Raw genomic sequence first — 16,026 nt, 5'->3', positions numbered from 1 at the left:
CAATGGATAATCCTACGCGGATCATACTTATGGCTCGTTGGATCCTCCTTGGTTGAAACCTTAGATTGTTAGGTTACTTTTGGATAGCTCATCGATAGAGATCCCAAGCTTTTTAGTACCATCTTCGGCATGATGTTGACAGTCGAACCATCGTCAACAAGTATGCGATTGAGATGTTGTTCCCGAATGGCCCCTACAACGAACAAAGGTCTGTTATGTGGCTTAGACCCCAGTAGCAAGTCATGATCTGTGAAGAAAATTGTTGCACACCATGTGACAATTTTTCCGTTATCATAATGTTCTTGTTATTTCATGGGAGCAAGCTCATCGTTGCTTTCCTTTGTTCCATCAGTACTAGAAACCACATGAGTTGCACCAACGTGACCTCCATGAAGGAATTTTCCAGGAAAGAATTCATGCAATGTGATGGGATTTCGGAACTTCGACGATAAGGCACCATTAATCTTCTTGCTAATAAAAGATTTGACAATTCTTGGTGGTTGTAGCTTATCCACATCGCTTATTGTTTTCTCTTGGCTTAGGAAGTTGTAGCCTCAAAACTGCTTGATGTTTTCGTTTCTTGTGAGTGACTAGAGTCCAACCCTCATCGTCTTTGTCTTTGGACTGAGTGTCCAGCTCTAGTGAACCTTCAAGAGTTTTCCTTTGAAGATCAACTTCAACGGGCACAAAACTTCCAAATTGGAAGAAGGCAGTGCTTGACATGTTCTGCAACCTTGAACACTTCTTTTCCTTGAGCACTATACTTGCATGATTTGCTTCTACTGTTTTATCCATATCTATGATGATTTTTCCTTTACTTACAAGAGCCATGATTTTCTCCTTCAAGATGAAGCATTTCTCTGTAGGGTGGCTAATGACACAATGAAACTTGCAGTATTTTGGATCGCCAACTTTACCAATTTCCTCATGCCTTTTTGATTCAGAGAGATCGATGACTTTCTTGGCCAGCAATTCATCAAGGATTATGGGTACGTCTGAATTTGGAAATGGATAAACTTTTGCCTCTAATTCCTTTAAGGTGGGACGGTATTTCTCCTCTTTAGGATATTGACTTGGAGTCTTATCCTCCTTCATCTTTTGCTTGGTCGTGACTTTCACGGAAGTTGTTTTCACCGCCATAGATTCTTTGGTTTGATGCTTTGATGCAACATTTTTTTTGAATTCCTTCTGATCAACAAATGGAGATGCCTTTCCATGACTTACGATGCTTAACTCCATGTCATGTTCCCGCGTTGCAAGTTCTTCAAAATTTCGCAGTTTGATCCCTTGTAGGATGTATAAAAGGACCCAGTGCATTCCTTGAATGCACATATCCACAACAGATATTTCTGAAAGGCGATCCTTGCAGTCCAAACTTAACGCTCTCCAACGATTGATGTAATCCACCACGGGCTCGTCCTTTCTTTGCTTGGTGCATGCCAACTCTATCATGCTTACAGTTCTTCGGGTACTATAAAAACGATTGAGAAATTCCTTCTTAAGTTGCTCCCAGCTATCAATGGGATCGGGCTCCAAGTCAATATACCGGTCAAATACATTCCCTTTCAGAGAACGAACAAATTACTTTACTAAAAGGCCCCTATGCGTTCCAGCATTGCTACAAGTCAGACAAAGTGGGCAATATGTTACCTTGGGTTCCCTTTGCCATCAAATTGATGTAACTTTGGTGGTTGATAATTGGTTGGCATGGTTAGACAATCAATCCTCTTCGTATAAGGCTTAGAGAAGTACAACGAACTTTGCGATGGTCCGCCATATTGAGCTCTGATGGTGTTTGCTATCATGCCTTGCAATTATTGGACAGATAATGTCGCAACTGAAGTGGATTGCTTTTCCTTTTGAATGTTGAAATTTGCAAGTGATTCCTCAATAGCCATTTTTGCGAGGTGGGTCCAGGAGAACGAGGAGGGACATAGCTTGACTCTCCAGGTACATAGGCCTCCAGTTTGTTCATGAGTTGAGCGATTTGAAGGTCTTTGTCTTCAACAGATTTCTTCAATACTTCTATAGTTTGTTCCATCATGGCAAACTTTTCATCCATGTTAGTTGCGCCAGTCATTAAGGCGTTGACTTTAGTTAAAACGGGAGAATCCACCAAATCCTCAAATTCACCAAGGTTGGAGGCTGTTTGAGAACGTTCGTCAAATAGCGAGAATGGGGTATTGCCCCCAAAGATTGCGGTTGCATACGTCATGTGGGATCTGCTCTTCTTTGCCATCTCCAAGGAGGCGAAGTATTCGGATTCATCCAAGCCACTAGCCTTGAACTTGCTTCGAGTGATTGGGCCAACATGACTGAGCTCCGAGGATGCGGCAACAATATAATCTTTGCATGAAACATCACATTTGCGGAATTTCATTGTAGCTGTAGATCCGAAGTTTGTAGTTTTCAACTTGCAAGAAGGATAGATAAAGGGCAGAATTGGTCCCACTGGGCGTGCCAAAATTTGTTAGCAATAAATTTTCATTGTATGAAAAATAAACTGCAACAAAAATAATATGAATAAAAAGAGATTTTATTGATGAATATTTGTGAGTCCAATTCTATCTATCCCTTGATTCTCCTCTCTCAGATTCTCCGTGATTCGAGGGCTTGAGAAGCATCTTTCTCGAATGTAGGATGATGCATACCTCCTTGTGATGTATTCAATCGCCAAGAACGTCGTTTTTTCGGGTTTATTTTTAGTTTATTATAAAAATGATAATTTTGTGCCAAACTTATATATGACGAGGACTATGGTTTGTGATAATGATAATGAATGACATCGATGAATGTTCTACATATATGTGATTAGTAAGTTTATTTGTTGGGTTTGTTGGGTATTTTTGATAATTTTTAGAACTTATGGATATAAGTCATCTTTAATATTTTTTCAAAAAAATAAAGTGAAATATATTTTAAAAAATGATGTCCAAATATATTTTCATCTTCAAACCAAACTTCACATAAATTAAATTTTTTAAAATAAATTTGAAAATTTATGGTCACCGCTAACTTACTTTTCTTTGTTCGGCACTTCAATCAGTACTTATTATATTAGGAGTTACATATAATTTTATTTTTTAAGTGTTATAATATTATTTTTATATCAGCTAACTGATATGATTATATATAAATATTCTTAAAAAGAAAAGAAAGTGAGAGATCTCAGCGGGTGACAGCTTCAAAGAAGTACTGCCACCTCGTGGCAGTAAATAATCGGCTAAAGTATGTAAAACACGCAAGGGAGGCGGTGTGCCGTACTTGAGCCTTAACAAAACAAAAAGGAAAAGTCGCCCAAAAGAAGGAACCTGCGATTTTCCCGTTGTAATAAACGCCGGAGGTTCTACAATAAGATAAGATAATCGTGACCGTACTAAATCCCAGCCTTCACTAATACTTAGCAGTTACACTTTACCTCGTTTGACTGACCCCAACACTCAACCGACTGTTACAAGGTACCACGAAATCTTAATTTTCAAAACAATTTCTCTTTGGACTTCACTATCTTTCCAATTTGGTTACTGAAATTTGATAGTAATAGTTTTGCAGATCAGATTCAGATGGCGGAAGGAGGAAATCCGTCGAGGTATGTGAAGTTGACAAAAGATCAAGCGCCTCTTGAGGACATTAAGCCTGGCGAGCTTAATCAACCTATTGATGTCCCTCAGGTTTTTATTATCTTTTATCATCTCTTTGAATTTTTCGAAAATCCTCTTTGCATTTTTCAGTCATGTTTTTCAGTCAATACATTTTTTTAAGTCACTTATAGTTATGCTTATATCGGATAAATCTGCGCACCACGGTTGGATTATATAGGCTCGCACTGAGTGTCGTAACTGCGAATTTTGTTTGTAGTTTTATCCAACTTTATCTGATATGTGTGGATCTGCAGTTTAGAGAAGTGGATAGGGAATGATGTCCAACGTTAGGCTCGTTATAGATAGTGAAGGATTTTCTTTGCAGAGGTTGCGAACTATTTATAGGCACCAAAACTATTGGAGTTACCCATCACGACTTGACTAGAGTTACCTTTCTTGTTTAATTGTGGTGTTTGGACAAATTCAATTGTGATACCTAAGAGAAAGTATTTAAATTGGTAGTTCTGGTGTCCAATGTTGCTAGTGTGTCATGTTTCCAAAAGATCAAATTGTGTGCTTCAAATGGACTAGTATTTTGTACATATGTTGCTCCTAAATGCTCCATTATGGATGCTTTTCTCATTTCAACTTAATACCAATGAAAAGTAGTGGGGGGAGGCTTATTTGTTGGTTAAAGGTGCCAAAGTGTTTATTCTTTCCACGAGCAAATGATCTTAAGAAATGACGGGCATGCGGCTTCTCGCACTTCATCTTTCTTTAGTACATTGATATTCCGTCCATCAAAAGGCATCAGTATAATCCTTCCATTGGTAATTATGCTCGAGTCTATCTAATCTTCATCTCGTCAGTTTAATACATATGCAACTATACAAGGGATAAGTAAAGGGACTTCTATGTTTTATGTTTGCGGCAGTGAGATTGTGATATATCGTAGCCAATTAGACATCTAGGTTCCAGCTAAGTTGAAGCATACAGTACATTCTTTAAGCAAGGGAAAACAACTTTTTGGCACAAGCTGAGTATGGGTTTGTGATGGGTAATTCATTAGATGACACTCCTTGTTCCATCGGGTAGATATCTACTTCATACTGGTAATCATATTTATTTGACAAAGTTTTAGAAAGAGTAAAGGACATATTTATCTTTGCAAGGGAAGAAGATGATGGAAATGACTCAGGCATATTTAGTAAACCGTTCCTTTCTCCGAAATGATGGTCTGGCTCTGATACCAAGATAATAACAAAGTAAGACACTAAGAGCCCGTTTGGACATAAGAAAAATTTCACTTTTTTTCAAAAAAATTTCACTTTTTTCCGAGATCAGTGTTTGGCCATAAATTTTCAAATTTTCACTTGAAGATGAATTTTTGAATTTTTCGAAAATTTAAAAAACTCCAAAAAACTGTTTTTTAAAATTCACTCAGATCATTTACAAAACTTCAAAAACAACCCAAAATTATATTCATATCCAAACACAACTCTAGTTTTCAAATATCATTTTAACTTGAAATTTTTTTTCACTTTTTTCCGGAATTTTACAATTCTTATGTCCAAACGCCCACTAAGTATTCAAGATAATAACAAAGTAAGACACTAAGTAAGTTAACTTAATAATTATAGACACGAAAGTTTTCCTACAAATGGGCTGGCTTCAACATCCAGAGGATGACTTGCCAAGCTGCGAAAATAGTAAATTTGCTTATAGTTGCAAAAGTTTTCCTACCCATGGGTTGGCTTCAACATTCAGAGGATGGCTTGTCAAGCTACTCAACTCGGAAAACTTTTGTACTATAACCAACTTTAGTTGTTATAACTCAGAAAACGTTCGTACTATAATAAGCTAACTTTCTTAGAGTATTATTACTCCATTTTCATATAAGAATCGGCCTTTCTATCCCTTTCGAAAGAAAGAGCAAGAGAAAAATCTTGAAAGAACTCATATATAACACAATGATTTACAATGGCTACTAGATGATCTTCCAAGTACTACATAGCCTCCTTTATATATGGTTAAGAGGTTATTACAAGTCAAATATATCTTACATGGAAATCTTTTCTACAAGTGGGTCCCCTTAGACATGTGAAGGACCTTAGGTAAAACAACTATGATACATGACAATGCTTGTGAAAGCATGTGAAACCGTGTGAAAATAGGGTCATATATATGACAAAGCATGTGGAAGCATGTGAAAGTAGGGTGATATATATGACTCCACACCCAACTCTTCCGAAGAAGACTATCCCCCGATATTTGTGAATCGGCCAAAGGAACCAGAAATATCTGAATAGATGAGGATCAAGATGGCATGACAAATGAACCAATTTCAGAAAGTAGACAAGAATCCGTGGCATCAAAAGCAGTCGGAACTGGTTTTCGCACTTTTACCTTGGATGCCGTCAAAGTTTCAAAATGGCTTAAAATCCTAAAAATCACTCAGCATACCAAGAAAAAATTCCCATATTTTTATACTCTTCGGGCTCCACTTTCACATGCTTTGTTATATATGTCACCCCACTTTCACATGCTTGCACATACTTTGTCATGTATATTATCCCTCTTTCCCATGCTTTTACAAGCATTGTCATGTATAATACTTGTTTTACCTCATTAGTAGGAAAAGTTTTGCGACTATAAGCAAATTCACTGTTTGCGTAGCTTGGCAAGCCATCCTCTGGATGTTAAAGCCAACCCATTTGTAGGAAAACTTTCATGTCTATAATTATTAAGTTAACTTACTTAGTGTCTTACTTTGTTGTTATATAGTTTCATAGGGAAGCCATGCGCTTCAAATAATAACATGCAAAGTGATGAAGTGTTCGGTTCTTGAATCTAGAAGTTGAATTAATATCAGTGTTATTGTATATTGGATATTAAAGTTAGTTATTTTAATTTCAGTTTGATCATTATATTACCGAATTAATATATGGTTGGTACTTCTTAATGTTGTGAACTGTGTGCTTTTTTTCTCGTTTTTCTCTTCAAGTCCCAAAGACCTTGTCGCTTTTTTGTGCCTTTTGCTTTTTGACAACATTGCTATAGAATTTGACTTGGTTTCTATTGTATCCCTAAGTATTTTTTATTTTATAAAGTAAGGTATTTTGTAATAAATAGTACCGGGGAGGTACTACAAAAGCATAAAATGGAGCATCAGGTTTATCTTTATTGTTACAGCATCATAGCTTCCAAGAAATCCAAAAGAAAGGCTGGGTTGTCCAGCGTATTGTGCCTACACCATGAATACAGAGAATTTAGACATCTATTCTTTACAAAAGAAGAATGTTGCATCATTACCCTCATAATATCCATTATTCCTTTTGTTAGGAAACCAGAATTTTCCCTAACAGTAATCAGTGAATTTGCAATACAGAACAACACTTCAACTATTCTTTATTGCCACCAACAAATAGAATAAGTCCTACAGAGAAACAAACAGCAATTAGAACATTAATATACCAAACAACCAAGGTATTTTGAGGAACCTTAACCTCCAAATCTGCCAGAGAAAATACTACAGAATAAACTGCCTGTCTTCCCTTCTTCCTAATATAATATAACACAAAATAACTGCCTGAACTGCTAGGTAACTACTACCAACACATATACATGATAATAAATAAATAAATAAAAGCCTTATCTTCACCCTTCTTTCTGCGGTTATAGACCCTAGTAACAGCAGGTCTAACACCTTTTCAACCATATAGTCCACTTGACTCATAATGGGATAGTATTCCATGTTTGCTTCTTTCCCTTCTCAATTCTTTGTCCCTACCAGTAAGAAAGTAGACTTCACACATCTTGGGGTATCACTCAGAAAACTCATTGCCGTTGTTTCCATAGTGTCTTCCAAGCCAGTTAATCTCCAGTTCCTTGATTGATTTGCAGCAGAGCATAGCAGCTTATTACTGAATAGCATCCATTGTTGCTTGCTAACCAAAACTGAGAATCCATCTTGACATCAGGAAAAATACGCCACAAACAATTCAATAGTTGAGTTATTTCATCCCATATCCGATCACTAAAACCCCTTCTAAAATGCAGCTGCCATTCTGGGAGTATGCATATGTGGGGTCATAAGATGCAGATATTGGAAAGCTGTATCAAAATATATTATGGAATATGCATCACACACAGAAAGGTATTTGCTACTAAGCTGTAGGCAGCTATTCTGCTTAAGGAAACAGTTGGACAAGTATTTCTTTTTAGTTTTGATAAAAAGAAATTCACAAAATTGGCTGGGTTTAGCTGATTTTTATTTAATAATGACGGTTCCTGACAATTCCAGTGTTATTAGTGTCAGTCTTATATTCTATTATTGTTAGATTTCCATCACTACATGTTGTTCCTTTCGTCTCGTTTTCCTGTTTATCTTGTTCTCGTTGCTGCTTGTTGCTATTGCTTTATTTTCATTTTTCCTTGTGCCGAGGGTCTATTGGAAACAACCTCTCTACATTCACGGTAGGGTAAGGTCTGCGTACTCACTACCCCTCCCAGACCCCACTTGTGGGATTATACTGGGTTTGTTGTTGTTTGTTTGTTTGTTGTTTATTTAATAATGACTGTATTGTTCCTTTTACAAACTTCTCCATCAGAACTTTTATGTTACTTGTACTGTTGTTTGGTCCTCCTTTATCGTTTGGTCCTCCTTTATCATGCTTTCTATTGCAAATGTCATGTGTCATCCACATCATTGGGCAGTTAGCTGTTCGGAAGTGCCATGAGTGTGGACAACCGTTGCCTGAGAGTTTTGAGCCTCCTGCAGACGAGCCATGGACAACTGGGATTTTTGGATGTGCAGAGGACAAAGATAGTTGTAAGTTCTTTTTTTTATTTAGGGTCGCGTCATAAATAATTGGCCGTCTTTGCTGGTATTGTTTACTATGTATGTTGCACTATTCCTAAGGCTTGAAATGACATTGGAAAAGATGATGAATGGTATCTAAAACTGCCATTTTGTCTTTTAACTTTGGAAGTGTTAATCCTTTTTTTTGGCAATTAAAGAAAATTTATTAATTACCAAGTAGCTGTACAAAACAAAGGGCAAACACCAGTTTAAGCCCTTTTCAAAACATGTCCCATTTAACTATCCGCTTCCTATACAAAAACTATAAAGAAACCTATAGAGAGAAAACAAACTTAAAAAGTTTTGAATAAAGTAGTCTTCAGTTTATGCAGTAGGAAGTGTTAATCTTTGTATTATTCCAATTTAACCCAGTTTATGTGCAATATATATTTGAATCTATTCGCTTATAAGTATTATATAGTGGATTTCTCTAAGTTGGATTTATTTCTTGTCTGCTACAGAAAGCTGTAAAGGCTCGTGATTAATGATATCTAAAACAACTAGTATTCTTTGTCTTGATTCATTATCTGTAATTTCATTCAGAACACTTTCCTGTCCTGTTTTTATATTGTTAAACAAAAACAAAGGTGGTTTCTCTGATCACCCACCCAAGGGTGTGTCCTAATGGTTAATGAAGTGGGCCAGCAGAGACAAGAAACTCTTGGTGATTTCTTCTCCCCCCGCCTAAGCCTGGGTGCAGAGTTACCTGGTACCTGTGCTGGCGGGAGGTAGCAGGTACCTGGTGAAATTATCGAGGTGCATACATGGCTCAGACAACACCATTATCGGGAAAAAACAATGGTGGTTTTCTGAACTTAAATCTCCAGATCCAATTGTGGCTGACCAAGTGTGGTTGGTTTGTCTGTCTTGTAAGTGGCTGGCGGTTTCACACGAGTATGGTATGTTACCCTGATCTTAATGACCAATCTGGTTTTTGGTTACTATGTACATATTAAACTGGTCTTAAGAGGTGAAATCTAGGCGCTAAAGCTGGCTGCTTGTTTATCTTTTGATTAAATTATCTGAAATGCATTCAAAACTATACAAGCTGGAAGAGCATGCTCTTTGTAATAAAGTGACATTAATCTTCAACTAGTGCTTGGATACCTTTTTAATATGCAAAAATTCTGTTTTCTGTTAAGCTAGTGTTGTGGTTGTTTACTATTTTGCTGGGCTTGATTTTCCCCATCATCTCTGAATAGATATCTGCATCACATTCTTAATTATGAGGTATGCATTTTTGTCAGTCTATGCGCCATACATACTTCTTCTGACACTGATTGTTAATTACCTATATAGGCTGGAGAGGGCTTTTCTGTCCTTGTGTCTTGTTTGGGCGTAATGTTGAGAGCCTAAGAGATGATGATACTCCTTGGTCTACTCCTTGCATTTGTCATGCCATTTTCATTGAGGGTGGCATTGCGGTTGCAGCTGCAACAGCAGCATTTCACGGTATTGATCCAAGGACATCATTCCTCATTTGTGAAGGTTTATTATTTAGTTGGTGGATGTGTGGCATATACACTGGTCTGGTTCGGCAGTCACTGCAGAAGAAGTATCATCTCAAGGTAGAGTCACTTTATTTTCTGTCTGATACACAATATTATGCATAATTGGCTTCAATTCCTGTACTCATGGCCTTGATTAATCTGATTTACAGTTATTTATTTACACCCAAAAAATAACCTGTGATTTCATTCTAGCCAAATTTCAAGTTGGTAATTTTTGTCAGCTATGGACGAAAAAAATTCCTTTATCGGCTTAGGACTTATACCGTCTCAACTCTCAAACGAACTGTAATTTCTCGTGGCGTCCGAGAAAAGACATATTTTTAAGTATATCATTGCATTAGATTTAGTGTTTTTCGAGTGAGAAAAGGTAATCTGACCTCTCATCAGTTTGTCCTGAGCTCACTGCTGGGGCATGAGACAGATTTCATGTCTACGGCGAGTATTGCAAATGTCAGAGTAACATGCTGTTTTGTCTTAGCACCTTGTGTTGTATACTAATTTCTTAACGACGCAGAATTCGCCCTGCGACCCCTGCGTGGTGCATTGCTGCCTGCACTGGTGTGCCTTGTGCCAGGAGCATCGGGAGATGAAGAGTCGTCTGTCAGATAATGCTGCCATGCAAATGACAATAGTTAACCCTCCACCTGTTCAGGAGATGAATGCTGCTGGCGACAACCGAGAATCTGGACCTTCCTCTGCAAATGGGGGCGAACAAACTAACCTTGAGATGCAAGCTCTATGAAAGTCATTCGCCGTGCTGTAAAATTGCTAAATCAGGTATGGTTCAAACAGGGCGTGTTTTTTGCTACAGGCACAGTCGGATCTGGAGCTATGTTTATACAGTTCAAAATGGAAAAATCAAGTCTTTTTATAAGGGTATGGATCATCATGCATATAAAATTTTGTGGTGAAATGTGTTGTTTTTCGGTGTTCAGGAAAGAAGTTAGTGGAAGGTGAGCTTTTAGACGCACAAATTAGACCATTATAATGTATTTTATTATCTGCTGAAAATGCTTAGGACATCCTGCGCTATTTTTCAGAAGTAGTTGAACTACATTATGTCAAAAGGTATACTCATAATCAAAACTCTTTTGTTCTTTTTAGTTTTTATCACACATTCATATACTCCAGTAAAATGGAACTTTTCTGGAGATTTTACGCATGTGTTTAGTTCCATACGTACGAAATGAATACACAAGTTTTAGAGCATCTCGTAAAATAAAATTTTGACCTTTTTTTTTTGGTAAAGAATTTTTATTACACAGAACTTTTACAGCTCGCGTATATATGCTTTCTTATTCACTTATTGGGGAGCAGTGCACCTTCAGTAAAAGGAATAGGAAGTTGTTGATGCATTAATGTTTAGTACAATCACTTTTTTCTTGTGTTTGTCAATTCAGTTGATTGCGCAATTCTGTATCCTTCAATTTGTGATTTTTGGAAAATACTGGGAGACCTAATAATGACGTAAATATATCATGAAAGATGGCAAATTAGGAATGTAAACGATTTGACTTTAATCTACATTGATGTCAAACAGTAGTAAGAGACTTATCAGATAATGCTACTCACGAAGCTTGTGTGATTTGATCATTTGATACATCCAATAGAATATATGATACTAAACACACAAATTCAACATTGACCCTTATCAAGAAAAGGAAAATAGTTTAAAATAAAAAATAAAAAATAAAAAAATGAATGATAAACATAACCCGTAAAAATTAATGGTGATTAAACGTTAATTGTTGTTTAACATTGCCCATGAAAACGTACTTTGGATGGTTGTACATATTGTATTGTATCGTATTGTTATTTTAAATACAATGTTTGTTTTGTTTATTATTACTTAAATTTTATTGTATCGTATTGTTAAATCACTCGTTACATAATGATGAATAGTTTCATTTTATGTAACGACCGATTTGGTGTGGTCGTGTTGTTACTTTATTTTTTTTTTCTTATTTTATCCTTAATTATCATACTATATTATAAGTGGGAACCTTCAAAAGTTAAGGTTGAATTACCAAATTATCCATTAAGGGGTCGTTTGGTTGCCGGTTAGAGTTATGCAGGTATTAGTTATACATGTATTAGTTATGTATGTATTAGTTATGCATGAATAAGTAATACAGTGATTAGTTATGCATGTATTAGTTATGCAGGGATAAATTATGCAAGATTGAGTTATGTTGGGATTAGTTATGCGGGGATTAATTATGCGGTAGCTATATAAGGATTAGTAATATAAATGTAATGTGAGTGTTATTTATTATTAGCTTACTTTATTTTATTAAAATTGTTAGTATAGTTTAAATATATATTTTTAAACAAAAAAATGCAAGTTTGAATAAAGGGTATTCTCGTCAGTTTGTGTTTTAATACAAGTATTACTAATACATGTATAAGTTATTCCACCTTCTACCCTGCATAAATAATACATAGATTCTCTCATAACTTATACATGTATTAGTTATGCGGAAAAGAAAAACATGAACCAAACATTGAATAAGCAATGCTACATTTTATGTGAAAAAGAGAAAAAAAACAACCAAGCATTGTATACCTTATGTTAGCTTCTATGTGGAGATTATCCCCCCCCCCCTTAACCAAACAATGTATAAAGTTATCCTAATTTTAATACATGGATAACTTTTCTCTAACTGGCAACCAAACAACCCCTAAAAGCTGAGTGGTCATTTTGACCTTCACCCAATAAAAACATTCTATTAAATGAATAATTCCAGCTGTTTTTTTTAATTATAATTTACATGTCAAACTTTTCACATTTCATCTTCTATAACTCTTGTAACTTATTCCCTCATTAACCAGTGCATTAACCAAACTAATTCAGCCAACCTATTCGTTACTACAAAAAATTGTATAATATGAGGAGTTACGCGTAAGTAAATTAACGGAGGCTACTTCTATCAATAAATATATGCAATGAAAAGCCAAAGAACACCAACCAGGAAAGAAGTATATAAAAGCAACGAAATGATTTCCGTTTCTCTCAAGGACGCTTTTGGAGGAGTAGATTTTCTTTGATCTTACATTTTCGTTTTCTTTCTTTTTCATCCATAAAAATTTATAGGAAATAAAAGATATTGAGAGTTGGTGAAGTATGTAGATACGATGGATACTAGAATAGAATAGTTTCAATTCCCACTACTTTCTACCTTGAAGACCACCTATAACACTAGCATAAGTTGATGCATTCTGTTTACTGTGTAGGATTACAATATTTTGAGATGAGAAGACAATATATATATACAACTATCTACGACCAAAGAAATGGTATTGTTTATGTATTTAGAGGGTGTCTTAAATGTTAGTTAACCGCTTCAATTATTTTGATCTAGCTATTTTTAAAATTCTGTCCCTTGACATTTCTCTTAAGGTTTAGATATTTAGTTTTTATGAGTTTTATTATGACTGTGTTACTAATTAGAGCGTTGATATTCTTTTTATCAGTCAATAGATGACTGGTCTTGAAAGAAAAAAAAATAATTTAATTTGTTGCTCATGAAATTTTCAAGCGGGAAGTTTCAAAAACTTCCACAGCAGGGAGAACTTAATTTTCCTTTCCTTTTTTCATAGTGTTTACAAATAAAATAAAGCGATTAATATAACGTTCAATTACGTGCATGAAAAGAAAGTTAAGAAGTTAAGGATATTAAATGATATACAAAAATTAACATTTTGTATGCTATAAAATTTGTTTTAAACTCAAGCACTTTAGAATATACATGTAGTATAGGTGATAATTTTTTTTTAAATTTACTACAATTAAGTAAGGATGGATGTTGGGTATACACGTGCGAAGCACGTCTCCGAAAACTAGTTATTTAATAATTATATTTTATCTTTTTTTTTATAAAATTCTATACATACTTTACTTTTTTTTAATAATAATGTAAGCTTATTCTTCAAATTGTTGGTGCGTGACACAGAGGCAGACCTACATGGTAGCCATAGAGGGGTCATCGACACCCGAAAACTTCGGCAAAAACTCAATATATAATTGCAAATTTCTTCAAGAAATACTTAAATATTAAATGCCCCCGTACCAATCTTTATGAGCAATGATAAATTTACATTGAATGTAACGGTGCCCCATTGACCGTCAAATCCTGGGTCGGCCTCTATCGTGACATTATAAAACGATGAAAAATGATATAATTTATCCAAGCATTGCATTAATCGAAATAATATAGTAACAATACAATACATACATTATGATAATATACAATGACAACCATCCAAACAAGCTTATATTGTTTAATAATTAATATTGAATTTTAGAGTTAAGTTAACTAAACTTGCCTCTCTCTCTCTTTCCCCAAAAAAACCTCCAAGAAAAAACTACATCAATTTATCATAATTAATATAATAGTAAGAATAATAAAATTTCATATCATGAGAACTTCTTTCCCTCCTAAGTATATAAAACGTTGTTAGAGAAAGTTCAGAAGTTTGCAAGTCTTAATTATGTTTGGATTGGGAGACACGGTAAATTACAGATCGATGATGTCTAAATACAAAAAGACTTGTTATCCATCTAGGATTCTAGTTCATATATAAATCTTTTAAATAGCATTACATAACAGCATTGCATTCAACCCTTTGGAGCAGGCGCAATAAATATGATTTATTATTCAAGATATATGGTTTTGGTGAGTCCACCAACAAGTCCATGTACAAGATGTAGTAATTCTTGCTATGATAAACATCTATATTGTGACTGAACAATGCAATATCGAAGATTTTGTACTTTTCGCAGAAGAAGATATGGCCGGGTTCGTTAGAGAGAAAAAGCCAAAGCAGAGAAGCAGCATCATAGGACTTGGTTTTCTGCAGTGTTTCGAGTTTTTGAAGCTCTTTTTACGTGTCAAGTAGCAGCCCGAAGTCAGTCAGGGGCGGAGCTAGGTGAGCGGCGAAAATTATATACTGTATTTAAAGTCAATTTTTTTCCATGTATATATAATATTAGATGTTGAATTCCCTTAACTTTTTCGTGTGTTCACTTTTTTTTATTTTTTGAATCTTTTTAGTGAAAATTCTGCTTCCGCTACTTCAATCACCTCGGGCTACTGTTGGAGTAGTTTTTTTGTTCAATCTCAGTTAAGAAAATTTGTGAATCTTGGTAATGATAATGCTCGCAAACCATGCATGATACAACCGATCTCTCTAGCTACTTGCTTAGCTCGCTATGTCACAGATCTTTCTTCTTGTTTTCGTTTTGTCATCTTTCTATTTCATGTAAGCATAATAGTGTAAACAAGCTACTGTACCCACTAATTACTGCATACGAATTTGGGCTAATTTTATTTCCTCTTATCTTTATTTTGGACAAACAATTCTTCGTGATGCTAAGTGTTAAGCACGGGCGTGTTAGTAACTAATTCTTGCTCTCTAATTCGGTATTTAGTGGGCGTTTGGACATAAGAATTGTAAATTTTCAAAAAAAAGTGAAAAAAATTTTAAGTGAAAATGTTATTTGAAAATTAGAGTTGTGTTTGGACATGAATATAATTTTGGGTTATTTTTGAAGTTTTGTGAGTGATCTGAGTGAAAATTTTGAAAAACAGCTTTTTGTAGTTTTTCAAATTTTCGAAAAATTCAAAAATTCATCTTCAAGTGAAAATTAAAAAATTTAGGGCCAAACACTGATTTCGAAAAAAATGAAAAAATTTCGAAAAAAGTTGAAAAAATTCTCATGTCCAAACGGGCTCAATCAATCCTTAATTTCTTTCCATCGTACCTAACCTATTCGAAATCCGAAGGTGGAGATTATGAGCGAATTGTATGTATAATTTTACAATATCGAATTCATTCATTAAGAGGATTAGAAGGATGAAACAATTTACTACTTCCCCTTCTCCTAACAGACGCCTACAGCTATTTTAGTGTCGTCTGTGGCAAGGTGTTGAGATCTATCTTTTTTCTATCAAATTATTTGATTAGTTCATCTTAGATAAAAGACGACATTGTGTCTGGTTTTTAATTACGTTTCTAAAGAAGAGTTGGAGAAAAAATGACTACAATCAATTAATTAGAGAAGAGCTACCCA

At 35.1% G+C, this 16,026-nt stretch overlaps 1 protein-coding gene and 1 long non-coding RNA gene across 5 annotated transcripts; one reads left to right on the top strand and one right to left on the bottom strand.

Annotated features, from left to right (window-relative positions):
- Nucleotides 1-3,212: 3,212 nt before the first annotated feature.
- Nucleotides 3,213-11,056, top strand: LOC104097451 (cell number regulator 6). 4 transcript variants are annotated; one of them, XM_009604011.4, is made up of 5 exons: nucleotides 3,213-3,458; nucleotides 3,558-3,671; nucleotides 8,298-8,412; nucleotides 9,742-10,010; nucleotides 10,468-11,056. In XM_009604011.4, exons 2-5 carry the CDS (start codon nucleotides 3,564-3,566, stop codon nucleotides 10,693-10,695), a joined length of 720 nt encoding a protein of 239 aa, XP_009602306.1. In that variant the 5' UTR covers nucleotides 3,213-3,458; nucleotides 3,558-3,563; the 3' UTR covers nucleotides 10,696-11,056. The 4 variants fall into 4 exon arrangements, with proteins under 4 accessions (XP_009602306.1, XP_009602305.1, XP_009602304.1 ...); XM_009604010.4 differs by having other exon boundaries at nucleotides 3,553-3,671; XM_009604009.4 differs by having other exon boundaries at nucleotides 3,539-3,671.
- Nucleotides 11,057-11,185: 129 nt separating this feature from the next.
- LOC104097452 (uncharacterized) lies at nucleotides 11,186-13,750 on the bottom strand. The gene is made up of 2 exons (XR_686544.4): nucleotides 12,666-13,750; nucleotides 11,186-11,409 (listed from the first exon to the last, which is right to left on the bottom strand). It is a non-coding gene; the product is annotated as an uncharacterized lncRNA (long non-coding RNA).
- Nucleotides 13,751-16,026: the final 2,276 nt, after the last annotated feature.

The sequence above is a fragment of the Nicotiana tomentosiformis genome, chromosome 3, assembly GCF_000390325.3.
Source record: "Nicotiana tomentosiformis chromosome 3, ASM39032v3, whole genome shotgun sequence".
Lineage (NCBI taxonomy): Eukaryota > Viridiplantae > Streptophyta > Magnoliopsida > Solanales > Solanaceae > Nicotiana > Nicotiana tomentosiformis.
The sequence above is the reverse complement of the archived record's forward strand: the minus strand, read 5'-3'. Positions and strand labels throughout refer to the sequence as shown.